Source organism: Palaemon carinicauda, chromosome 5, assembly GCF_036898095.1.
Source record: "Palaemon carinicauda isolate YSFRI2023 chromosome 5, ASM3689809v2, whole genome shotgun sequence".
Lineage (NCBI taxonomy): Eukaryota > Metazoa > Arthropoda > Malacostraca > Decapoda > Palaemonidae > Palaemon > Palaemon carinicauda.
Window position 1 is genome coordinate 116,015,839 of NC_090729.1, and position 26,640 is coordinate 116,042,478.

The 26,640-nt window shown below is 35.5% G+C and overlaps 1 protein-coding gene across 1 annotated transcript; it reads left to right on the plus strand.

The window, feature by feature from the left end:
* Positions 1-10,238: 10,238 nt before the first annotated feature.
* Positions 10,239-24,731, plus strand: LOC137640531 (uncharacterized). The gene is made up of 5 exons (XM_068373049.1): positions 10,239-10,537; positions 15,034-15,200; positions 20,047-20,197; positions 22,485-22,673; positions 23,934-24,731. Exons 1-5 carry the CDS (start codon positions 10,239-10,241, stop codon positions 23,962-23,964), a joined length of 837 nt encoding a protein of 278 aa, XP_068229150.1. The 3' UTR covers positions 23,965-24,731.
* The last annotated feature ends 1,909 nt before the right edge of the window (positions 24,732-26,640 follow it).

Sequence of the window (26,640 nt, forward strand, 5' to 3'; positions counted from 1 at the left end):
CATGAATTTATACGATTTTAAGTATCAGTTATCTAGTATCCAGTTAAACTACCGAATTATTCGAAGCGTTTTCACGATTTACGAGTAAAAGGCTACTCTCTCAAATCATGTACTTCATTTCTCTCTCTCTCTCTCTCTCTCTCTCTCTCTCTCTCTCTCTCTCTCAAAAGAATAGACGATATGTTATGTGCATGTAATGAAAAATATTCCTTAAAATAATAATAATAATAATAATAATAATAATAATAATAATAATAATAATACTAATAATAATAATTTTTCCTTTTCTTTGATTTGTTATCATTTTCTTACACAATCATTACCTGTGTTTCATGTGCACACACACATACACACTGAAAGGGATTTAAGTCCAGAAAGGGCTCGACGAAATACTCATGAGACTCATGTGTAGTTGCATGAGGTGGCTGATATTAAGGAAGTTTGCAACAGTGGGTTTAGGCATGTTTAAGCACTTAAGGGATGAATTGGCAGTGATTGTTGTTTTGCACTTTTCTGGAGCTACTCAATTAATGCTGAATATATATATAATATATATATATATATACATGTAAATATATGAATATTTATGCTTGGATATATGCATACATATGTATGTATGGTTTTATGTACACACACACACACACACACACATATATATATATATATATATATATAAATATATATATATATATATATATATACAGTATATTATATATATATGTATATATATATATATATATATATATTTTATATATATATATATATATATATGTGTGTGTGTGTGTATATATATATATATGCATATATATACATACATACATACATACACACACGTATATATACATATATACATATATACACATATATATGCATATATATACATATATATATATATATATATATATATGTATATTATATATATATATATATGTATATATACACATATACATATATGGTATATATATGCATGTCTATATATAATGAATTTTTTATATGAAAATTGTGAAACATATTTTGCAGATTGCATCAATAAGTTAAAAAATGATAATAATAACAAGAATCGCGTGCTGTGTACCAAGTATAGCCCTATTCTGTAAACCTGTTCAGTAGTTCACACTATATCAAATAAAATCAAATCATAGTATTTTTAATTCCCCATCTAAACTATTTCAACGAATTTCCTGACCAAAAAAATCAAGGGGATTTCTGTACAACATGGTGGTTGTCCTTTGCCTCTGCCACTCATGAGGACATTGAAATTTCTAAAACACCTTGAAGGAAAAACTTGTAATTCTTACCACTAATTATGACGTCGAATTTCAGTTAACAGGTCACTAATACGAAATACTAAATATTCGTCGAAGTAAGTCCAAGGTCCAAAGTCCACTGGCTAGAGAGTCCTATGAACCATTTTCAGTCCACAGACTCCGCACTCCACAGAATGACTGACCACCAGGCGAACAGCTTTACCAAAGTAAACAATCTTTAGTATAGGCAGTCGCTTTCTTCTTCTTCTTCTTCTTCTCTCTTCTTCTTCTTCTTCTTCTTCTTCTTCTTCTTCTTCTTCTTCTTCTTCTTCGTAGTCTACAGCCATTACCCATCTCTATAAAAGGGTAGCTACTGTAGCTGTTTCGTATAAGCCTTCTCCATTCTCTTCTACCCTGGCAGCCTGTTCTTTTAATCAATTTCCTTTTTTTCCCTCATGTCACTTGCAGCTATCTTTCACTGAAAATTTGGTCTTAACTGCTTCTCTGCTCTATTAACTATCCAACAAGCTTAAAATATGAATATACGCTACAGAGATTAAGCCAGACTTACTGAGAAATTGGAAAGTTGCACCAGGAACAAACACACACACACAGACACGATAACAACAAAAACAACAACAACAACAAATGCAGCCGATTCTAGTCCACTGCAAGGCAAAGGACCCAAGGATGACTTTGTTTATGTCTTGGGCTTGTCCAGTTTCCTTCACCACACTGGCCAATTGCGGATTGGAGATGGTGGGAGATTTTCGTCTGATCGCTCACAACAAACCAACCTAATATGGGTGGCCCTGACTAGTACAGCTTTGCTGATCATGACGATACACAAACCCTTTAACCACGTTAAGAGAAAGGGGTATCTCCCTTATGTAATAGAGAGTAAGTGTCTGATTATATTTATATATAGATGGATAGATAGATAAATATATTTCTTTCCTGTCACGCTCAGCGAGATGAAAGAGTAGCCCTACCCCAGTGGAGGGGTTACCCCGAGTGGTACATTCGGAAACTACCCTCTCCCAAAATTTGCCGAACCAGCAAAGGGCCTCGGTTAGATTTTAGCCAGTCGTCTCTATCTTGAGCTTTTAAATCAATATTTCTCCGTTCTCATATATATAATATATATATATATATATATATTTCTTTCCCGTGAATGGAGATTTTTTGACCAGAAGTTGTTCCAGCTTCAAACTCCTGACACCCTTCTTTCTTCTTCTTTTACACTAAGTAGGAGATAGGCTCAATATTTGAAGCCAATCGTTATATTAAAAATATTCTATACAAAAACAACATTTATTTGGTTTAGAGACTTGAATCTAATCCTAATTCTTCGCTTGAGTAGTTAACTTTACAAATAATTATAATGCTTTTAGTAAATTAGCTTTAGTTAGAAATGTTATAAAAACCAGTTTTCACACTGTCCTGGCAACCCTTTTTCCCCTCTTAACCTATTGACCTTCGTCGTTCTTCAGACCGCCAGACATCTATCAAAACAAACTCGTCCAAGATGGTAACCCTGTTAAGGAAACGGGTCGTTAAATTGCGATCGTAAGGATCCTCCTCAGTGGCCATAAATCGAGGTTGGTCTATCACCCGGAACTCGGAGATCAGACCGAGTCGGTGTTTGGGATTGCGTGCGTTGCAAAATGTATGGGTCAGATGCGTTCTTGTTTTATTATCTGACTCATTATGATAGTGTGTGGGAAATATGACGCACTTTTCGTATTCTGGGGTCTGTTGTGTTCTTGTTTTATTATCTGACTCATTATGATATTGTGTGGGCAATCTGACGCACTTTTCGTATTCTGGGGTCAATTGTGTTCTTGTTTTATTATCTGACTCATTATGATAGTGTGTGGACAATGTGACGCACTTTTGGTATTCTGGGGTCAATTGTGTTCTTGTTTTATTATCTGACTCATTATGATAGTGTGGTGGGCAATATGGCGCACTTTTGGTATTCTGGGGTCTGTTGTATTATTGTTTTATTATCTGAATCATTATCATATTGTGTGGACAATGTGACGCACTTTTGGTATTCTGGGGTCAATTGTGTTCTTGTTTTATTATCTGAATCGTTATGATATTGTGTGGGCAATATGACGCACTTTTCGTATTCTGGGGTCAATTGTGTTCTTGTTTTATTATCTGAATCGTTATGATAGTGTGTGGGCAATATGGCGCACTTTTGGTATTCTGGGGTCTGTTGTATTATTGTTTTATTATCTGAATCATTATCATATTGTGTGGACAATGTGACGCACTTTTTGGTATTCTGGGGTCAATTGTGTTCTTGTTTTATATCTGACTCATTATGATATTGTGTGGGCAATCTGACGCAGTTTTTGGTATTCTGGGGTCTGTTGTATTCTTGTTATATTATCTGACTCATTATGATAGTGTGTGGACAATGTGACGCACTTTTGGTATTCTGGGGTCAATTGTGTTCTTGTTTTATTATCTGACTCATTATGATATTGTGTGGGCAATCTGACGCACTTTTCGTATTCTGGGGTCTGTTGTATTCTTGTTATACTATCTGACTCATTATGATAGTGTGTGGACAATGTGACGCACTTTTCGTATTCTGGGGTCAATTGTGTTCTTGTTTCATTATCTGACTCATTATGATATTGTCGTGGGCAATCTGACGCAGTTTTCGTATTCTGGGGTCAATTGTGTCTCTTGTTTTATTATCTGACTCATTATGATATTGTGTGGGCAATCTGACGCACTTTTTCGTATTCTGGGTCAATTGTGTTCTTGTTTTATTATCTGACTCATTATGATAGTGTGTGGACAATGTGACGCACTTTTCGTATTCTGGGGTCAATTGTGTTCTTGTTTTATTATCTGAATCGTTATGATAGTGTGTGGGCAATATGGCGCACTTTTGGTAATTCTGGGGTCTGTTGTATTATTGTTTTATTATCTGAATCATTATCATATTGTGTGGACAATGTGACGCACTTTTGGTATTCTGGGGTCAATTGTGTTCTTGTTTTATTATCTGCCTCATTATGATATTCTGGGGTCAATTGTATTCTTGTTTTATTATCTGACTCATTATGATATTGTGTGGGGAATATGACGCACTTATCGTATTCTGGGATCTGTTGTATTCTTGTTTTATTATCTGAATCGTTATGATATTGTGTGGGCAATATGGTGGACTTTTGGTATTCTGGGGTCAATTGTGTTCTTGTTTTATTATCAGAATAGTTTATGATAGTGTGTGGGCAATATGCGCACTTTTGGTATTCTGGGGTCAATTGCGTTCTTGTTTTATTATCTGAATCGTTATGATAGTGTGTGGGCAATCTGACGCACTTTTCGTATTCTGGGGTCAATTGTGTTCTTGTTTTATTATCTGAGTCGTTATGATAGTGTGTGGGCAATATGGCGCACTTTTGGTATTCTGGGGTCTGTTGTATTATTGTTTTATTATCTGAATCATTATCATATTGTGTGGACAATGTGACGCACTTTTGGTATTCTGGGGTCAATTGTGTTCTTGTTTTATTATCTGAATCGTTATGATATTGTGTGGGAAATATGACGCACTTTTCATATTCTGGGGTCAGTTGTATTCTTGTTTTATTATCTGAATCATTATGATAGTGTGAGGGCAATATGGCGCAATTTTGGTAGTCTGGGATACGGAGTAGATGATAAATTCATATTAATGACAAGTTGCAGTTTCTTTTTTTTTTTTTTTAAATATAAATAACTTCTGACACTCATTGTCCAGTCTTTAATTGTAACTTATTTGAGTTTCTGAAATTCGTTATTTAAAGGTTTAAAGGCCACTCGTGAATGGCTGAGGCAAGGGACAGTGATATTGTCCTAGCAAGCAGGACAATGCCCTAGACTCCTAGAGACTCTCTCTCTCTCTCTCTCCTCTCTCTCTCTCTCTCTCCTCTTTCTCTCTCTCATATAATCTTTTCCCAAATTGTTTCACTAACTTTTATACATACAGCTCTCAGATAAATCCATTATCAATAAATTCTCTCTCTCTCTCTCAACCACCTTGCCTTCACCAGAATTATTTTCAGTCGACCTTTTGCTCGACCCTGACCTTTGACCTCGGACTTTCAAAACTTCCATAATTTAATCTGTTACGGAGTTTTACATAACAGTTAATCCTTGCAAGTTTCATTACGATTAAAATTGTGAACAGGAAGCTGTTCCCAAACATATATACACACAAACAAACAAACAAACAGTGGATAAAACATAACCTCCTTCCAACTTCGTTGGCGGAAGTAGAAATTAAGAGGTGTGGCAGAATGATATGAGCAAGGAAGTTGGAAATGAGGTCCATTGTTCAAAACAGATTCTTGGAAGAAGACAAATGCCCTTTTTCGTAGAACTCTAGATAAGGGAAGGAACAGACGTGTCTGATACCAGATCATGATTACGTAACGTGGATTTCCGTAACGCGTTACTTCACCCCCCCCCCCCCCCGCCTCTCTCTCTCTCCTCTCTCTCTCTCTCTCTCTCTCTCTGCCTTATAACTTTAATGCACCATTTTCACACTTTATTTCTAAATACTCTCTCATTACTTATATACATCAGTTTCACACTATACTCGAAGTTCCCACACCCCCCCCCCTCTCTCTCTCTCTCTCTCTCTCTCTCTCTGCATTATAACTTTAATGCACCATTTTCACACTTTATTTTTAAATACTCTCTCATTACTTATATACATCAGTTTCACACTATACTCAAAGCCCCCCTCTCTCTCTCTCTCTCCTCTTCTCTCTCTCTCTCTCTCATATAATCTTTTCCATTTTGTTTCACTAACTTTTATACATACACCTCTCAGATAAATTCATTATCAATAAATTCTCTCTCTCTCTCTCTCTCTCTCTCTCTCTCTCTCTCTCATACATACACCTCTCAGATAAATCCATTATCAATAAATTCTCTCTCTCTCTCTCTCTCTCTCTCTCTCTCCCTCTCTCTCTCTCTCTCATCATATGCACCCAGTGACTCACATCACTTGACCATTACAAAATTGGGACATGATATTAATCTCAATTCAAGACGGTTCGTAAGAGTTAAATGGTTCATTCAAAATACTTATCTTCTTCATTAGTTTCACTATTTTGATTTACCTCTGTCTTCATTAACATACAGTTTATGTGAATGTGTACATGATGTGCCCACTAACATACACACAAAAACCACACAAAAAACACACATACACATATATATACATTATATATATATATATATATATATATATGTATATATATATATATACAATATATATATATATATATATATGTGTGTGTGTGTGTGTGTGTATATATACATATATACATGCACATATACAGTATGTATATATATATATATATATACACTATATATATATATATATATATATCATTATCAGCCCTTACTAGTTCACTACAGAGCAAAAGGCCTCAGACATGTCCTTCCACTTGCATCTGTTTATGGTCTTTTTATGCGGACTGATATATATATATATATATTGTGTGTGTGTGTGTGTGTGTGTGTGTGTACATATACATATATAAGAGAGAGAGAGAGAGAGAGAGAGAGAGAGAGAGAGAGAACAATAATAATTCAATAATATCGAAACACTGTAGATAATGAACGTTACATCAGAAGCCGTTAGTTTTCCACACGAAATATCATATCGTGTTTTAATCTTTGGAGAATCCAAACTCAAGGTTGTGAGTTGCGACAAAAGCGGAAGGGGGTGGGTCTTGTTAGCACGGGGGTGGGGGGGGTGTGTGGAGACTATATTCGTCAAACGCAGTTTATCTTATTGCTTGATAAGAAGATGTAAATCCCAGGGGTTGTGTCACGCTCCTTCTATTAGTGTTGTTGGAACTCGTCGCTTTTGCAGGTTGTGGATTTTGGGAGATTCAGGCAGGTAAGGGATGTGTTAAGAAAAAAAAAATAGCGTAATTTTAATCTGAAATTCTCATTGAAATAAATGAGAATCACGAGTGTTAGTGAATATATATATATATATATATATATATGTATATATATATATATATATATATACATATATATATATATATACATATATATATACATATATATATATTATATTATATGTATTTATATATATATATATATATATAATGCTCAAAAGTTTGATGCAGAATAACTTTTACGTATGATTTTTTTGAAGTCACAGTACCAAATACTTTTAATATATGTTATTATTTTCAACACGTTTTTTAAATAAAGTAAATTTTATTCACCCATCTAAAAATTAACCTTTCATTGTTCGGTGTTTCGATGCTCAAAAGTTTTAAGCTGAAAAAAAAAAATTACTTTAAATCATCCTTTTATAGTTTATAAATTAGATATGTTTGAATGTTATTAATTCTTTTTTAAATATTTGATTTAAATTTTCATTACTTCTTATATCGTGTATTTATTTCCTTATTTCCTTTCCTCACTGGGCTATTTTTCCCTGTTGGAGCCCTTGGGCTTATAGCATCTTGCTTTTCCAACTAGGATTATAGCTTAAACTAATAATAATAATAATAATAATAATAATAATAATAATAATAATAATAATAATAAAATACTTACTATTGTTATTATTTTCAACAAGTAATGGAAAATAAAGTCAATTTTAATCACCAATCTAAAATATTAACTTATTCAACTCTAGGGGTTTTGAAGCTCATTTTTTTTTAAGTCACCGTACTAATGTTAATTCTATTAATAACATCATCATTCACTATCCAACTCAATTTGAAAGACTCACCAATTTTCTGAATCTTTTTATTCCTATTAATATATAAAGCCTCTGTGTCATGGTCTTCCACTGTCTTGGGTTAGAGTTCTCTTGCTTGAGGGTACACTCGGGCACACTATTCTGTCTTATTTCTCCTCCTCTAGTTTTTTTAAAGTTTTTATATAGTTTATATAGGAAATATTTATCTTAATGTTACTGTACTTGAAATATTTTATCTTTCTTTGTTTTCTGCCTCACTGGGCTATTTTCCCTGTTGGAGCCCCTGGGCTTATAGCATCCTGCTTTTCCAACTAGGGTTGCAGCTTAATAATAATAATAATAATAATAATAATAATAATAATAATAATAATAATAATAATAATAATAATAGTTTCCAAAATGTCCTTTCCTGACCTAATTCCTAAACACCACTTCAGCTGACCCTGTTCGGCTTGGGAATTATGCATGAGAAGTAGAGCCAGGGTCATGTCCTCTGTTGTCATGCCAGGTCACTGGAACCCCTGACCTTCCCCGTTGCGATACCAAGAAAAATCTTGGTCATATTATCAATTCACAAGGAGGATGTGAGATAGTTTTTATCTTGTAAGGATTAGTTTGAGCATAAAAAAAAAACTGTTTTCAGCGTATAAATGTGGATTACTTTTATTACATGAAATTATAGATTACTTTCGATTATATGAAATAGAATTCGGAGCATAAATGTTGATTAATTTTGATTACATAAAATCAAATTCCGCGTGTAATTGTAGATTACTTTTATTACATGAAATCGAATTCTTCGCTTAATTGTAGATTATTTTTCATTACATGAAATCGAATTCTTCGCTTAATTGTAGATTACTTTTATTACATGAAATCGAATTCTTCGCTTAATTGTAGATTATTTTTCATTACATGAAATCGAATTCTTCGCTTAATTGTAGATTATTTTTCATTACATGAAATCGAATTCTTCGCTTAATTGTAAATTATTTTTTATTATATGAAATCGAACTCCGTGCATAATAATAGATTACTTTTATTACATGAAATCTAATTCTGCGTATAATTGTAGATTACTTTTGATTACATTCAATCAAATTTTGCCCATAATTATAGATTAATTTTATTACATGAAATATAATTCAGAACAGAAATGTAGAATACTTTTGATTACTTGAAATTGAATTCTGCTAATAATTTAAGAACTCTGCGCATAATTGTAGATTACTTTTGATTACATGAAATCGAATTCTGCGTGTAATTATAGATTAATATTGATTACATAAAATTGAATTCTTCTCTTAATTGTAGATTACTTTTGATTACATGAATTTGAATTCTGTGCATAAATGTAGATTACTTTTGTTACATTCAATCAAATTTTGCGCACAATTACAGATTACTTTTATTACATGAAATAGAATTCGGAGCATAAATGTAGATTACTTTTGATTACATGCAATCGAATACTGTGCATAGTTACAGATTACTTTTGATTACAGGAAACAGAATTCTGCACATAATTACAAATTACCTTTATCTCATGAAATCAAATTCTTCGCATAATTATAGATTACTTTGGATTAGATGAAATCGAGGAAAGATTAAATGATAGTTTAAGTATCGAATTTTGCGTTTTTCAGATCCGCCAACGAAGTTGGAAGGAGGTTATGTTGTACCCCCTGTTTGTGTGTTTATGTGTTTGTGAACAGCTCAATGGCCACTATTTTAATCGTAGAGTAATGAAACTTGCAGGGATTAACTGTTATGCAATAAGCTGGAAATGATAAAATTTCAGGTGGTCAAGGTCAATCAAAATGTCCAATTCACGTAATCAGCCATAAGTTTGGCCATCTTTGTCACAGACACTTCAAACTTGGTTCATATTTAAGTGTATGAAAAGCCACGCCAATTAATACATGTTAAGGTCAAAGGTCAAGGTCAAGGTCGAGCAAAAGGTCAAGAAATAAATTGTCGCAGCGGAGGTCTGCATTCTACCGAGTGTCTACGTCTACAAATGGTTTATATGTGGGTTTTTTTTTCTCTTATTTTGTAGGGGGTGTTGCCTTAGGCTTATAGCATCCTGCTATTCCAAATAGGGTTGTAGCTTAGCATGCAATAATGATAATAATAATAATAATAATAATAATAATAATAATAATAATAATAATAATAATAATAATAATAATAATCAAACACACGTAACGACTGGATTTACTTTATCTTATCAACAGATGGCAGCACTATCGCTCAGGAGACTTTCCCTACAGACCCCTTTGCAATTTCCGGAAATTGAGATAACCGATTCAAAGGTGGCTGCTTACCTGCCAAGGGTTAAGAAATCCGGCCTGGCCGGGAGGATCAAATTAAACTTAAACACGGATCCGAAGGACATACCTGAGCTGGAGGAGCTTCTAGGGCTCCTTACGGAGCAGAACTGCGAGCTGTGTCAGCTCACTTTCAAACATGACTTCAGGTATCCTTCGGCGTCTTGTACACCTTTAGATCCTGCGCTGACAAAGGCACTTCAAAGGTAATTGGTTTAATTTGTTTATTCTAATGTAATTTTCATGAATATCTATTGTAGTAATAGTAACAATATCTATTGCTGCTAAACATCATAGTACTGATACTCTACCTTCACATTTGTCAACAACGCAAAACTATTCTAATGCTTTCTAATGTAAATATTTCTATTAATTTGTATATTCTAGTGTAAATTTTACTTATATATATATATATATATATATACAGTATACACACACGCACACACACACACACACACATAAGGTAGTAGTTGGCCAGGGCACCAGCCGCCCGTTGAGATACTACCACTAGAGAGGTATTGGATCCTTTGACTGGCCAGACAGTAATGCATTGGATCCCTCTCTCTAGTCACGGCTTATTTTTTCTTTGCCTACACTTACACAGAATAGTTTGGCCTATTCTTTACATATTCTCGTCTTTCCTCATACATCTGACAACAATGAGATACTTAACACATCTTCACCCAAGGGGTTAATTACTGTACTGCAATTTGTTCAGTGTACTTTCCTCTTGGTAAGGGTAGAAGAGACTCTTTAGCTGTGGTAAGCAGCTCTTCTAGGAGAAGGACACTCCAAAATTAAACCACTGTTCTCTAGTCTTGGGTAGTGCCATAGCCTCTGTACCATGGTCTTCCACTGTCTTGGGTTGGAGTTCTCTTGCTTGAGGGTACACTCAGGCACACTATTCTATCTTATTTTTTTTTTCTTCCTCTTGTTTTTTTGAAATGGTGTGTTGGGCAGGCTTAATAGAAGGGCCATGGATGCCTGGTGGTTTATCAAGAGGTTGTCTTTTCCTTTTTCTGATTATTTTTCTTCTCAAAACCATCCTTACTGTCCTCCCTTCAGTAGAAGTGGCTATCCTGGAGGGTATTTAGCCTTGCATGGTGTATCGGCTCCTCCATGTTGACCAGTTTTTCCGACTTTTTACTATAGTCTATGGGTATCATCAATCACTTTGTTTATAATTCTGTACGTATTGTTTTTGTTATAATTCTTGTTAATCTAGTTTTTAAGTATGCTGTCTCTTTTTTATTTCTATTAATTCTTATGCTGTCTGGAGACATTGAGCGAAATCCGGGACCAGTACGTCCTAGATTTCGTCAATGTCGTCTTCTGTATTGCAATATTCGTGGTCTTCATGCAAATATCCAAGACCTTACAGTTGCGTCCAGACAGTATGATATTCTTTTGTGCTCAGAAACTTTGGTTTCTAATATGAGGCACTCATCTGAGCTCCTTATAACTGGTTTTAAGAAGCCAATAATGTTGAAACGTGATGCCATCCCTAGGGCCAGGGGAATGGCGGTGTATATTAGGACCGAGTACCCTGCTTCTCATAAGTCCTGCTATCAATGTGGATGTCATGAGATTCAGGTAATAAAAGTTTGTGGCAGGCATAACAACTTTTATTTATGTTCGATCTACCGGAATCCAGACATGGATGATTCTATCTTCGATTGTCTTCTTACCATTATGGCTAAGATACAAGAAGATGATAGAAAGGCTTCTTTTGTCTTTGTTGGTGATTTTAATGCTCACCATAGGGAGTGGTTAAGTTCTATCTCTCCTACCGATCGCCATGGCTTAAGAGCTTTAGACTTTGCCTCTGAATCAGGCTGTGAGCAAATCATAAATGAAGCTACTCACAGGTCTGGTAATTGCTTGGACCTTGTATACACTGACTCCCCTGGCGTTATAACTGGTAAGGTTGGTTCTCCAGTCGGGACATCTGATCATGCCTTGATTTCATTATTAGTGAAGACTGAGCAGCCTGTCCCTGATATATCATATTCTTGTAAAATTTATATGAAATCCCAAGCAGACTGGAATGGGATTTTACATGATCTTTTGTTCTTGAATTGGTCACAATTATATAATAGTGTAGATCCTGTTGTCCCTTTGAATGAGAATTTAGTCAACATAATTGATAGGCGTATCCCTTCTCGTGTGCTAAGGTACCGAGTGAAGGACAAACCGTGGTTCAATGATGATTGTAGACGTGCTTTTTTGGAGAAGCAGGAGGCCTATCAACTTTGGAAGGGTAACAGATCAGATTTGACCTGGAACAACTATACTCAGCTTCGAGCTTTTGCTCAGAGAGTTTATGCCTCAACTGAAAAGGAGTACAATTTAACCATAAAAGAAACCCTTTCTGGTACAACTCAGGAACATAAATGGTGGTCTACCCTTAAATCTGCACTCTTTGGTGTAGATGCAACAGTTCCTCCTTTACTTAAACCAGATGGCTCAGTCACTCACTGTCCAAAGGAAAAGGCAACCCTTTTGGCTGATGTTTTTGACAGTAAACAGAGTAATGAAAAAACTTGAACTTCCTCATTCCTGTTTTCCTGAGGCTAAACTAACTAGTTTAGCTTTTCGATCTCGTGAGATTAAAGCTCTGTTGATGGACCTTGATGCTTATGGAGGTGTAGACCCAAATGGTATTTTTCCTTTGTTTTTTATAAAGACAGCAGATTTCTTAGCTCCAAAGTTATCTGTTATTTTGCGCAAGTTAGCAAGAAGAGGAGCTTTTAGCACTAGTTGGAGAATTGGTAATGTTACTCCTCTATGTAAATGTGTTTGTGGTAGCTCAAATCCCACTGATTACCGCCCAATTTCCATAACTCCCATATTATCTAAAGTTTTTGAACGTCTTCTGGCAAAACGTCTTAATAGGTTTGCTGAAGGTAATCATCTCTTCCCTAGTTTGCAATTTGGTTTTCGTAAAGGCCTTGGAGCATGTGATGCCCTTCTTACAATCTCCAATGCTGTACAGAAATCCCTTGATTGTGGTCGGGAAGTTCGTATGATTGGCCTTGATTTTAGTGCTGCCTTTGACCGTGTTAATCATGAGGCCCTTGTTTTCAAACTGAAACAGTTGGGAGTGGGTGGGTCGTTTCTTAGCATTATTATTGATTTTTTAAGTAATAGATCTCAAAGAGTTGTTGTTGATGGGCACCATAGTGATTATAGGAATGTGATATCCGGTGTTCCACAGGGTAGTGTTCTTGGCCCATTACTTTTCATACTATATACACATGACATGTGGTTTGGCCTAGAAAACAAGCTTGTTGCATATGCAGATGATGCTACTCTCTTTGCATCAATTCCATCCCCTGAATGTAGATCTAGGGTTGGTGAATCCCTTAATAGAGATTTAGCTAGAATTAGTGCATGGTGCAAATTATGGGGTATGAAGTTGAATCCTAACAAAACTCAAAGTATGATTGTAAGTAGGTCAAGGACGGTGGTTCCTCAACATCCGGATCTCAGTATTGATAATGTTTCTTTAAATATGTATGACTCTTTCAAAATTTTAGGTGTGATTCTCGACAGTAAATTTACTTTTGAGAAACATATAAGGTCTGTGTCTTCTTCAATTTCACAAAAAATAGGCTTATTGAGAAAGTCTTTCAAGATTTTCGGTGATCAATCTATTCTGAAGAAGTGTTTTAATTCTTTCATTCTACCTTGTTTTGAGTATTGTTCTCCTGTCTGGTGTTCAGCTGCTGATTCTCATCTTAATTTGTTGGACAGAAACTTACGGTCTATTAAATTTCTTATTCCTGATCTAGATATTAATCTCTGGCACCGTCGTTCAATTAGTTCATTATGTATGTTGCATAAGATTTTTCACAACTCTGACCATCCTTTACATTCAGATCTCCCTGGACAATTCTATCCTGTTCGTAATACTAGGCAGGCAGTTAATTCTAATAGCCAGGCCTTCTCCATCACGAGGCTCAATACTACGCAGTACTCTAGAAGTTTTATTCCAGCTGTGACCAAGTTGTGGAATGATCTTCCTAATCGGGTGGTTGAATCAGTAGAACTTCAAAAGTTCAAAGTTGGAGCAAATGCTTTTTTGTTGACCAGGCGGACATAGTCTTTTTATAGTTTATTTATGACATATTTGTTTTTGATGTTGTTGATAGTTTATTATATGACATGTCTGTTTTGACGTTGTTTCTTATTTTAGAATGATTTATTGTTAATTTGTTCTCTTCATTTATTTATTTCCTTATTTCCTTTCCTCACTGGGCTATTTTTCCCTGTTGGAGCCCCTGGGCTTATAGCATCTTGCTTTTCCAACTAGGGTTGTAGCTTGGATAGTAATAATAATAATAATAATAATATATATATATATATATATATATACAGTATACATATATATATACACACACACATATATATATATATTTATATATATATATATATATATATATTCCTGTTAATATATATATATATATATATATATACATACATACAAAGTGCAATAACATCAACAACATCTAGTGCTTCTCATTCCTCAACATTCACATATGTTAAAAAACGCAAACTTATCTTAATAAACTTTCATGTAAAAACTCCTAATATTTGTCAAAACTTTACAATCATGTGAACAATCCTTATCAGAATGAAAGAGCTCCCACAAGTATATAAAAGTAATAGTATCATTTTACTTTCCCTCTGTCTCGAGAAGTTGCCCAATTCGGAAATTCTGGGGCCAGTTAAGTGGGGAAGCTTTGGCTGCTGTGCCCGAAACCGTTGTCGATCTGTACATCAGTATTGGCAGTGAAAAACACTACGTTCAAGTTTCGTCTGAACTCTCCAGCATCATGGAGAAACTGCCTCGTCTTGATGATTTGCGTGAGTGGCTGTGTTCTTTAAGGGTTACAAGTTTGAAAGACTGCCTCGTCTGGAGGATTTGCGTGAGTGGCTGTCTTCTTTAAGGGTTACAAGTTGGAGAAATTGCCTCGTCTTGATGATTTGCGTGAGTGGCTGTGTTCTTTAAGGGTTACAAGTTTGAAAGACTGCCTCGTCTGGAGGATTTGCGTGAGTGGCTGTCTTCTTTAAGGGTTACAAGTTGGAAAGACTGCCTCGTCTGGATGATTTTCGTGAGTGGCTGTCTTCTTTAAGGGTTACAAGTTGGAGAAATTGCCTCGTCTTGATGATTTGCGTGAGTGGCTGTGTTCTTTAAGGGTTACAAGTTTGAAAGACTGCCTCGTCTGGAGGATTTGCGTGAGTGGCTGTCTTCTTTAAGGGTTACAAGTTGGAGAAATTGCCTCGTCTTGATGATTTGCGTGAGTGGCTGTGTTCTTTAAGGGTTACAAGTTTGAAAGACTGCCTCGTCTGGAGGATTTGCGTGAGTGGCTGTCTTCTTTAAGGGTTACAAGTTGGAGAAATTGCCTCGTCTTGATGATTTGCGCGAGTGGCTGTGTTCTTTAAGGGTTACAAGTTTGAAAGACTGCCTCGTCTAGAGGATTTGCGTGAGTGGCTGTCTTCTTTAAAGGCTACAAGTTGGAAAGACTGCCTCGTCTGGATGATTTGCGTGAGTGACTGTCTTCTTTAAGGGTTGCATGTTGGAAAGACTGCCTCGTCTGGATAATTTGCGTGAGTGTCTGTCTTCTTTAAGGGTTACAAGTTGGAAAGACTGCCTCATCTGGATGATTTGCATGAGTGACTGTCTCTTCTTTAAGGGTTACAAGTTAGAAAGACTGCCTCGTCTGGATGATTTGCGTGAGTGGCTGTCTTCTTTAAAGGATACTAGTTGGAAAGACTGCCTCGTCTGGATGATTTGTGTGAGTGGCTGTCTTCTTTAAGGGTTACAAGTTGGAGAGATTGCCTCGTGTGGATGATTTGTGTGAGCGACTGTCTTCTCTAAGGGTTACAAGTTGGAAAGACTGCCTCATCTGGATGATTTGCGTGAGTGGCTGTCTTCTTTAAAGGATACTAGTTGGAAAGACTGCCACGTCTGGATGATTTGCGTGAGTGGCTGTCTTCTTTAAAGGATACTAGTTGGAAAGACTGCCTCGTCTGGATGATTTGCGTGAGTGGCTGTCTTCTTTAAAGGATACTAGTTGGAAAGACTGCCTCGTCTGGGTGGTTTGCGTGAGTGGCTGTCTTCTTTAAGGGTTACAAGTTGGAGAGATTGCCTCGTCTGGATGATTTGCGTGAGTGACTGTCTCTTCTTTAAGGGTTACAAGTTGGAAAGACTGCCTCGTCTGGATAATTTGCGTGAGTGGCTGTCTTCTTTAAAGGATACTAGTTGGAAAGACTGCCTCGTCTGGATGATTTGCATGAGTGGCTGTCTTCTTTAAGGGTTACAAGTTGGAGAGATTGCCTCGTCTGGATGATTTGCGTGAGTGACTGTCTCTTCTTTAAGGTTTACAAGTTGGAAAGACTGCCTCGTTCTGGTGATTTGCGTGAGTGGCTGTCTTCTTTAAAGGATACTAGTTGGAAAGACTGCCTCGTCTGGATGATTTGCGTGAGTGGCTGTCTTCTTTAAGGGTTACAAGTTGGAGAGATTGCCTCGTCTTGATGATTTGCGTGAGTGACTGTCTCTTCTTTAAGGGTTACAAGTTGGAAAGACTGCCTTGTCCTGGTGATTTGCGTGAGTGGCTGTCTTCTTTAAAGGATACTAGTTGGAAAGACTGCCTCTTCTGGATGATTTGCGTGAGTGGCTGTCTTCTTTAAGGGTTACAAGTTGGAGAGATTGCCTCGTCTGGATGATTTGCGTGAGTGACTGTCTCTTCTTTAAGGGTTACAAGTTGGAAAGACTGCCTCGTCTGGATAATTTGCGTGAGTGGCTGTCTTCTTTAAAGGATACTAGTTGGAAAGACTGCCTCGTCTGGATGATTTGCGTGAGTGGCTGTCTTCTTTAAGGGTTACAAGTTGGAGAGATTGCCTCGTCTGGATGATTTGCGTGAGTGACTATCTCTTCTTTAAGGGTTACAAGTTGGAAAGACTGCCTCGTCCTGGTGATTTGCGTGAGTGGCTGTCTTCTTTAAAGGATACTAGTTGGAAAGACTGCCTCGTCTGGATGATTTGCGTGAGTGGCTGTCTTCTTTAAGGGTTACAAGTTGGAGAGATTGCCTCGTCTGGATGATTTGCGTGAGTGACTGTCTCTTCTTTAAGGGTTACAAGTTGGAAAGACTGCCTCATCTTGATGATTTGCGTGAGTGGCTGTCTTCTTTAAAGGATACTAGTTGGAAAGACTGCCTCGTCTGGATGATTTGTGTGAGTGAGTGGCTGTCTTCTTTAAGGGTTACAAGTTGGAGAGATTGCCTCGTCTGGATGATTTGCGTGAGTGAGTGGCTGTCTTCTTTAAGGGTTACAAGTTGGAGAGATTGCCTCGTCTGGATGATTTGCGTGAGTGACTGTCTCTTCTTTAAGGGTTACAAGTTGGAAAGAATGCCTCATCTGGATGATTTGCGTGAGTGGCTGTCTTCTTTAAAGGATACTAGTTGGAAAGACTGCCTCGTCTGGATGATTTGCGTGAGTGAGTGGCTGTCTTCTTTAAGGGTTACAAGTTGGAGAGATTGCCTCGTCTTGATGATTTGCGTGAGTGAGTAGCTGTCTTCTTTAAGGGTTACAAGTTGGAGAGATTGCCTCGTGTGGATGATTTGCGTGATTGACTGTCTCTTCTTTAAGGGTTACAAGTTGGAAAGACTGCCTCATCTGGGTGATTTGCGTGAGTAGCTGTCTTCTTTAAAGGCTACAAGTTGGAAAGACTGCCTCGTCTGGGTGGTTTGCGTGAGTGGCTGTCTTCTTGAAGGGTTACAAATTAGAAAGACTGCCTCGTCTGGATGATTTGTGTGAGTGGCTGTCTTCTTTAAGGGTTACAAGTTAGAAAGACTGCCTCGTCTGGATAATTTGCGTGAGTGGCTGTCTTCTTTAAAGGATACTAGTTGGAAAGACTGCCTCGTCTGGATGATTTGCGTGAGTGGCTGTCTTCTTTAAGGGTTACAAGTTGGAGAGATTGCCTCGTCTGGATGATTTGCGTGAGTGACTGTCTCTTCTTTAAGGGTTACAAGTTGGAAAGACTGCCTCATCTTGATGATTTGCGTGAGTGGCTGTCTTCTTTAAAGGATACTAGTTGGAAAGACTGCCTCGTCTGGATGATTTGCGTGAGTGAGTGGCTGTCTTCTTTAAGGGTTACAAGTTGGAGAGATTGCCTCGTCTGGATGATTTGCGTGAGTGAGTGGCTGTCTTCTTTAAGGGTTACAAGTTGGAGAGATTGCCTCGTCTGGATGATTTGCGTGAGTGAGTGGCTGTCTTCTTTAAGGGTTACAAGTTGGAGAGATTGCCTCGTCTGGATGATTTGCGTGAGTGACTGTCTCTTCTTTAAGGGTTACAAGTTGGAAAGAATGCCTCATCTGGATGATTTGCGTGAGTGGCTGTCTTCTTTAAAGGATACTAGTTGGAAAGACTGCCTCGTCTGGATGATTTGCGTGAGTGAGTGGCTGTCTTCTTTAAGGGTTACACGTTGGAGAGATTGCCTCGTCTGGATGATTTGCGTGAGTGAGTGGCTGTCTTCTTTAAGGGTTACAAGTTGGAGAGATTGCCTCGTGTGGATGATTTGCGTGATTGACTGTCTCTTCTTTAAGGGTTACAAGTTGGAAAGACTGCCTCATCTGGGTGATTTGCGTGAGTAGCTGTCTTCTTTAAAGGCTACAAGTTGGAAAGACTGCCTCGTCTGGGTGGTTTGCGTGAGTGGCTGTCTTCTTGAAGGGTTACAAATTAGAAAGACTGCCTCGTCTGGATGATTTGTGTGAGTGGCTGTCTTCTTGAAGGGTTACAAGTTAGAAAGACTGCCTGTCTGGATAATTTGCGTGAGTGGCTGTTTTCTTTAAAGGTTACAAGTTGGAAGGACTGCCTTGTATGGATGATTTGCGTCAGTGGCTGTCTTCTTTAATTAAGGGTTACAAGGAGTTATATGGATTCGATTGATACGATTTATATTACTTGGAAAAGCATAGGTTAATTAAAGAAAAATAATAATGCTGCTAAACAAAGTAATGAGAAAGAACTTATTGAGTAAAGTTATAGGAAAGTTAAAAAATGTATAAAATTTTCCAAGACAAATTCTCTATCACTAGGCTAATGAATTGTATAATTTGGTGGAATATAAATTCATTACTTGAATTAAAGTAGAATTAAGGTCTTACAATAGTATATAAGATTTACTAACACGAATAAAAGTGGAATTAAGTTCTTAAATATTTAGGTAGCTTTTTTGAAAATTAGATTTGCTAAAAAAAATCATGGAACAAGAATAAGACGTATCGCAGTTTTAAAATATCATCTATTATTATTATTATTATTATTATTATTATTATTATTATTATTATTATTATTATTATTATTATTATTATTATTATTATTATCAGCTAAGCTACAACCCTAGTTGGAAAAGCATGATGCTATAAGTCCAAGGGCTCCAACAGGGAAAAATAGCCCAGTGAGGAAAGGAAATAAGGAAATGAATAAACGATATGAGAAATAATGAACAATGAAAATAAAATATTTTAAGAACAGTTAACAACATCAAAACAGATTTTTCATAATATATAAACTATAAAAAGAGACTTATCAGCCTGTTCAAAAAAAAAATAAAATAAATAAATAAATAAATTGCTGCAAGTTTGATGAACTAATGACATTCTAATCTTCAAGATAAGATTCTAAACTTAGACTGAATTTTATCTTCTAGAAATCCACCTGGCTGCTCACGTCGACGTATCTCTTCTGAAACCGCTCCCGGGGTCAGACATCCTGTACTTGTACCTGAGCAATGTCTCAGACCAGAACTTAGACTGGGCTGTGAGAGCAGCAGCCGCCATGCAGCCAATATCAGGAAGTCAGTAAGTGAATCTCTTGTGACTTTTATATATACACTGTTAGATAAAACCGTAATTCTAATCGGAAATTCTCCGTAGAAATATTGTGCGGATGCACCAGTTAGGAGTGACTGAGAACTAACTTTATTTGGATGGAGCGTGAGTATATGTACAACCCGTTCCAGTCAAGAACGGCACAAAAATTCAAACGTAATGATTCAAGAACCTGCAGGCAAAACGAAGTTATCAGTGCTAAGGGAGAACTATATATATATATATATATATATATATATATATATATATATATATATATATATATATATATATATATATATCTTCAAGTATATCAAGTGGTGAGTGATTGAAGACTTGTGATACTACCTTTAACTAGAAAAGTGCTCCGAGAGTGCAGACCTCCACCACGGCAGCTTATTTCTTAAAACCAGCTTGCCTGCCCCATAATCAATTTAGACCATAGGCTTATTTGAAGTCTGCGTGATAACCATGTGCAAACTTGGGGTTGAGGTTGGGGTTAAATTGGTCGACCTTTTGCTTGACCTTGACCTTGACCTTTGACCTAGAACTTTCAAAATTGAATCACTTCTACATCTAAACATAAAAATTAATCCCAGAAAGTTTCAATACTCTATGAGTAAAATTGTGGTCAAGGAAATTAATCACAAACAAACAAACAGAAAAACGGGCAAACAGACAAACAGGGGCGAAACTATAACATCCTCCCAACTTCGTTGGCGGGGGGGGGGAGGATAATAGGCAATTCGGAGCCCTTTGTATCTAGACCAAGAGACATCTGTGAACAGAGGGAACCTTGAGATTGATACAAGTGACTACATATAGCAATTTAAAAATGTGGTTGTCTTCATAAAGCCATATATATATTTGAAATGTGGAACCCAATGACACAGTACTGTAATTTATCACTTATGCTCTTTTGCTTCCTTTCCAACTTTCACACTGAAGAGAATTTTATTAGGTTCCCCACCTAACCTAACCTAGGATACCCTTACATACCTACCTATCAACCTATCAGGTAACTTTATGCTTTATGCTAAGAATTTGCATTTCCTTGTCGCCTTTGAGTTCTCGTTAAAATGTTTCTCTTAATGATAACAAACTACTTTGCGCACACTGCTAGTTTTTTAGTTGAGCTTTGGTGCTAACACTAAAAAAAGACATATATTCAATACTATTCACTGAAAACCCACATTTTAAATGGGGAACAAACACAAGAACCCCATCTAAGCTATGGTTCCCTACCTAACCTTAGCTAGGAGCCGTTCCTTACCTACCTACTGAGTGGGCTATGTCCCCTGCAATCCCCTTTACACTGCCGCATCCTTAGCTTATCCTAAGACTAGGTCCTAACCCTGTACTTGCTTCTCAACTGACTTTACTACTGGCCTCTTAGCTAGTACAGTGATAACGTGTTCGCCTAGCATTCGTATGGCAGCAAGTCGATCACAGCTTGGGACCGTGAGTTTGAGCTGTTTACTGGGGAGGCCACTGCTGTTGTTGGGCACCACAGTTGGGGTGGATTGGCCTTGCCCGGCTGATGTTCTGGTGATCATCTATTCTGATGAAACTAAAACTGAAACCAGACACCTTAACCTTTACCTTTAAGGTATCACTAAATCATATTTAGCACCTTTACCTTTAGGCCTATCTTTAAGGTAACACTAAATCCTTCTTTGTAAATCGTAAAACTAGTATATATTATCGTATATCATACCAAAATAAAACATTTTCCCCATAGATTAAATCAATTCGAAAAGTAATAGAAAAAGTTTTACACCTGCCCCAACTATCTACAATCACATCGCATTTAGCACCTTTACCTTTAGGCCTACCTTTAAGGTAACATTAAATCATACTTCGTAAGTAAAACTATATCATATATCACACCAAAATAAACAACTTAATTATAAAGTGAATCAATTTGACAAGTAAAAAAAAAAATTTTACACCTGTCCCAACGATCTTATACCAACCGTGTGTCACATGATCATACATAGTTCATTTTGTGTATATATTATGCTTGTATCTTCGCTCTTCCCTCGCACTAAAAAGAACCTGAATAAACATGCCTGTTTTTCTCAACGTTAACGGTGTCGGTTTTGAACACGAAATATCCTGTTGCATTGAGCTATTGTATATAAAGGAGAGTGTTCTATAATAAACTCACTCAGTTGCTTTCATCCTGTCTTTGAGTCACAACCTTCTCTCGGCCCGTTACAATCTACAATCTCCCCCACATTTTACCTTTATTTTAACCTTTCTATTTGTTTCACAGACGTTTCTCTGCCTTGCGGTTTCCTCTCTGTAACTTCACGGAGGAGAGTTTCAAGACCTTCCTCGAAGGCCTGAAGAGAGAGGACGTCCAGTTTTCCAGTCTTTGGATCTCTTCAAAAAATATTCCAAGACTACACCATGACACTTTTCGTGAGCTCACCCTTGACATCCTCGGGCAAGATCTTATATTGTGAGTGAATATTTTCTATTATTATTATTATTATTATTATTATTATTATTATTATTATTATTATTATTATTATTATTATTATTATTATTATTAGCTAAACAACAATCCTAGTTAAAAAAAAAAATAAAAAAAAAAAAAAAAAAAAACCAGTAGGTTCCAAGCCAAATTGCTCCGAAATTAACCAAGCCACGAGAGGAAATAAAAACTTAAATAAACTATACATGAGAAGTAATGAATAAAAATATAAACTATCATAAGATCAGTATCAACGTCAAGATAAATCCGTCATATATAAGATATGAAGAAACACCTATGTTAACCTGTTTAACATCAAAACACTTTATTAGGTATTGGTAACCAAGAGGATATTTAATTTTTGTAATCCTTTCTTTTAAAATTAATGGTAGGAAAGATAGGACTGTTAAATCTTTTAACATAGTGACAAGCCTTCTACTAAATTAAGTGACTTCTTAATTACGTTAAAAGTAGCGTTTGTGGCTTATTCTTTTCACATTGTTCTCTAGTCTTGGATAGTGCCATAGCCTCTGTGCCACGGTCTTCCACTGTCTTGTGGTAGAGTTCTCTTGCTTGAGGGTACACTCGGGCACACTATTCTCTCTTATTTTTCTTATATTCAAAATTTTTATATTTTACATATGAAGGTTCTAGTTTAACGTTGCTAGCATTCTTAAAATATTGCATTATAATTGTTTATTATTTTTCTTGTTTATTTATTTCCTTATTTTCTTTCCTCACTAGGCTATTTTTCCCTGTTGGAGCCCTTGAGGTAATAGAATCCTGCTTTCCCAACTAGGTTTATGGCATAGCTTGTAATAATAATAATCATTAACATGAATATACACATGAGCCCTTCATCCATTGATCATGTTACCTATTATGAGAAAAGTGTTGCTAGATGGGTTAGTCTAAAAATCCCTAAAACTCGTGATAAAAAAAATCCCCAAAACCGCCCAAGATCCCAATTTCCAGAAATATATTTTCTTCTGATATAGAAATTACACACTATACTTCATGTAATTGTTAGTAAACTAATTGCAATAATATAAAAGTTTAATCATCTCTGTTTCTTCTTCATAGAAATGTGTACGGAATATAGTTACCAGTCATCCAAAATCCCCAAATCTAAGGATAAATTCCCAAAATGCAAGGATAAATCTCCAAATCTAGGGATTTATTCCCATATCTGGCACCACTGTGAGAAAAGATATTATTCTGATGTTTTTATTAATGATTTTCCAGACTGAACGAAATTGACATCTGGCGGTTTTAGTTGCAAGTTGTTCGTCAGGAATTTCCTTCACCATGGTTCTTCTGAGACAAGAGTAAAAAGTAAAGTAATATTTTTAATAAAAGCTGTAGATTTTAATAAAGGACAATTGCTTTTTTCTATTGAATTTATTTAAATATCGAAATTATATAAAATGAGAAGCCATTTTTTCATTTATTTAATTCTATTGTACCAAAGGGTACAGACCTAAAATTTATTTCCAATGCTGACGTGGAAATAAGTAATATTTCCTTTGCGTAAAGTAGTTTCTGGATAAACGGTGTAGATTCTAATGATGGATAATTAATGTTTATTTCAATGAAATCACTGAAATATTGAATTTACATCAAATGAGAAGCAATTGTGTCATTTATTCAATGTTATTGTAACAAAGGGTACAGGCCTAAAATGTATGTCCAACACTGTTTGTTAATAGGTTCAACTTGATGTTTAGTTAATAGACTTAATTTAATGCTAAATTGATAGGATTAACTTGTTTAGTTAAGGGGATGAACTTGATGTTTAGTTAATAGGATTAACTTGATGTTTATTTATTAGGCTTAACTAGACGTTTTGTTAATAGGCTTAAATTGATGGTAATTGATAGGCTTAACTTGATGTTAATTAATAGACTCAACTTGATGTTTAGTTAATAGGCTTAATTCAATGTTAACTTAATGTTTAGCTAATAAGATTAACTTGATGTTTACACATTTTGATGTTAGTTTCATCATCATATTTTTTAGTGTAGCTAAAAATAATTTATATCATTTAAAAAAAAATAAGTCCTATTTGGAAATCAATTGGATTCCGTTTCTCATCCTGATAATTATATCCTTCGCTTCTTAATATAATGTCATTAGATTTATAAGTTATATTTCAAAATGGATTTGTTCAACTATTTCTTTTTATAGTAAAATTTTACCTATATGAATTTATTCATTTGAAAATTTGATTAATCAAAACCTAAGATAATGTTTATAAAAGAGAACATTCGAAATATTTAAGGAAAAGATTTGAAAAATGTAATTAAAAACAGACTAAATTTGAAGCATTTGATAAACCTTCTTATTAACTCAATTTATTTCTTCAAACTTATTATCCCTTTTAAATTACTTTTATTCCTTCTTTTCGTTCTTTACTCTCTTCTAGTTATCTTATCCATTTCTCTCTGTTCTTCCTCATAACTTTGTTCGTAAAGTTTAATCCATAAAGAACTTAAGTTTCTCTAATCCCTGGTATGCTGATTAGACAGAAAATTATTCAAGATACTTTTATTTGTTTTTACCTTTTTTTCCTTTCTTTCTTCTAGTTCTCTTACCCATTTCTCTGTTCGTCTTCATAACTTTGTTCGTAAAGTTTAATCCATAAAGAAATTAAGTATCTCTAATCCCTGGTATGCTGATTAGACAGAAAATTATTCAAGATACTTTTATTTGTTTTTTCCTTTTTTTCCTTTCTTTCTTCTAGTTCTCTTACCCATTTCTCTGTTCTTCCTCATAACTTTGTTCGTAAAGTTTAATCCATAAAGAACTTAAGTTTCTCTAATCCCTGGTATGCTGATTAGACAGAAAATTATTCAAGATACTTTTATTTGTTTGTACCTTTTTTTCCTTTCTTTCTTCTAGTTCTCTTACCCATTTCTCTGTTCGTCTTCATAACTTTGTTCGTAAAGTTTAATCCATAAAGAAATTAAGTATCTCTAATCCCTGGTATGCTGATTAGACAGAAAATTATTCAAGATACTTTTATTTGTTTTTTCCTTTTTTTCCTTTCTTTCTTCTAGTTCTCTTACCCATTTCTCTGTTCTTCCTCATAACTTTGTTCGTAAAGTTTAATCCATAAAGAACTTAAGTTTCTCTAATCCCTGGTATGCTGATTAGACAGAAAATTATTCAAGATACTTTTATTTGTTTGTACCTTTTTTTCCTTTCTTTCTTCTAGTTCTCTTACCCATTTCTCTGTTCGTCTTCATAACTTTGTTCGTAAAGTTTAATCCATAAAGAACTTAAGTTTCTCTAATCCCTGGTATGCTGATTAGACAGAAAATTATTCAAGATACTTTTATTTGTTTTTACCTTTTTTTCCTTTCTTTCTTCTAGTTCTCTTACCCATTTCTCTGTTCGTCTTCATAACTTTGTTCGTAAAGTTTAATCCATAAAGAACTTAAGTTTCTCTAATCCCTGGTATGCTGATTAGACAGAAAATTATTCAAGATACTTTTATTTGTTTTTACCTTTTTTTCCTTTCTTTCTTCTAGTTCTCTTACCCATTTCTCTGTTCGTCTTCATAACTTTGTTCGTAAAGTTTAAACCATAAAGAACTTAAGTTTCTCTAATCCCTGGTATGCTGATTAGACAGAAAATTATTCAAGATACTTTTACTTGTTTTTACCTTTTTTTCCTTTCTTTCTTCTAGTTCTCTTACCCATTTCTCTGTTCTTCCTCATAACTTTGTTCGTAAAGTTTAATCCATAAAGAACTTAAGTTTCTCTAATCCTGGTATGCTGATTAGACAGAAAATTATTCAAGATACTTTTATTTGTTTTTACCTTTTTTTCCTTTCTTTCTTCTAGTTCTCTTACCCATTTCTCTGTTCGTCTTCATAACTTTGTTCGTAAAGTTTAATCCATAAAGAAATTAAGTATCTCTAATCCCTGGTATGCTGATTAGACAGAAA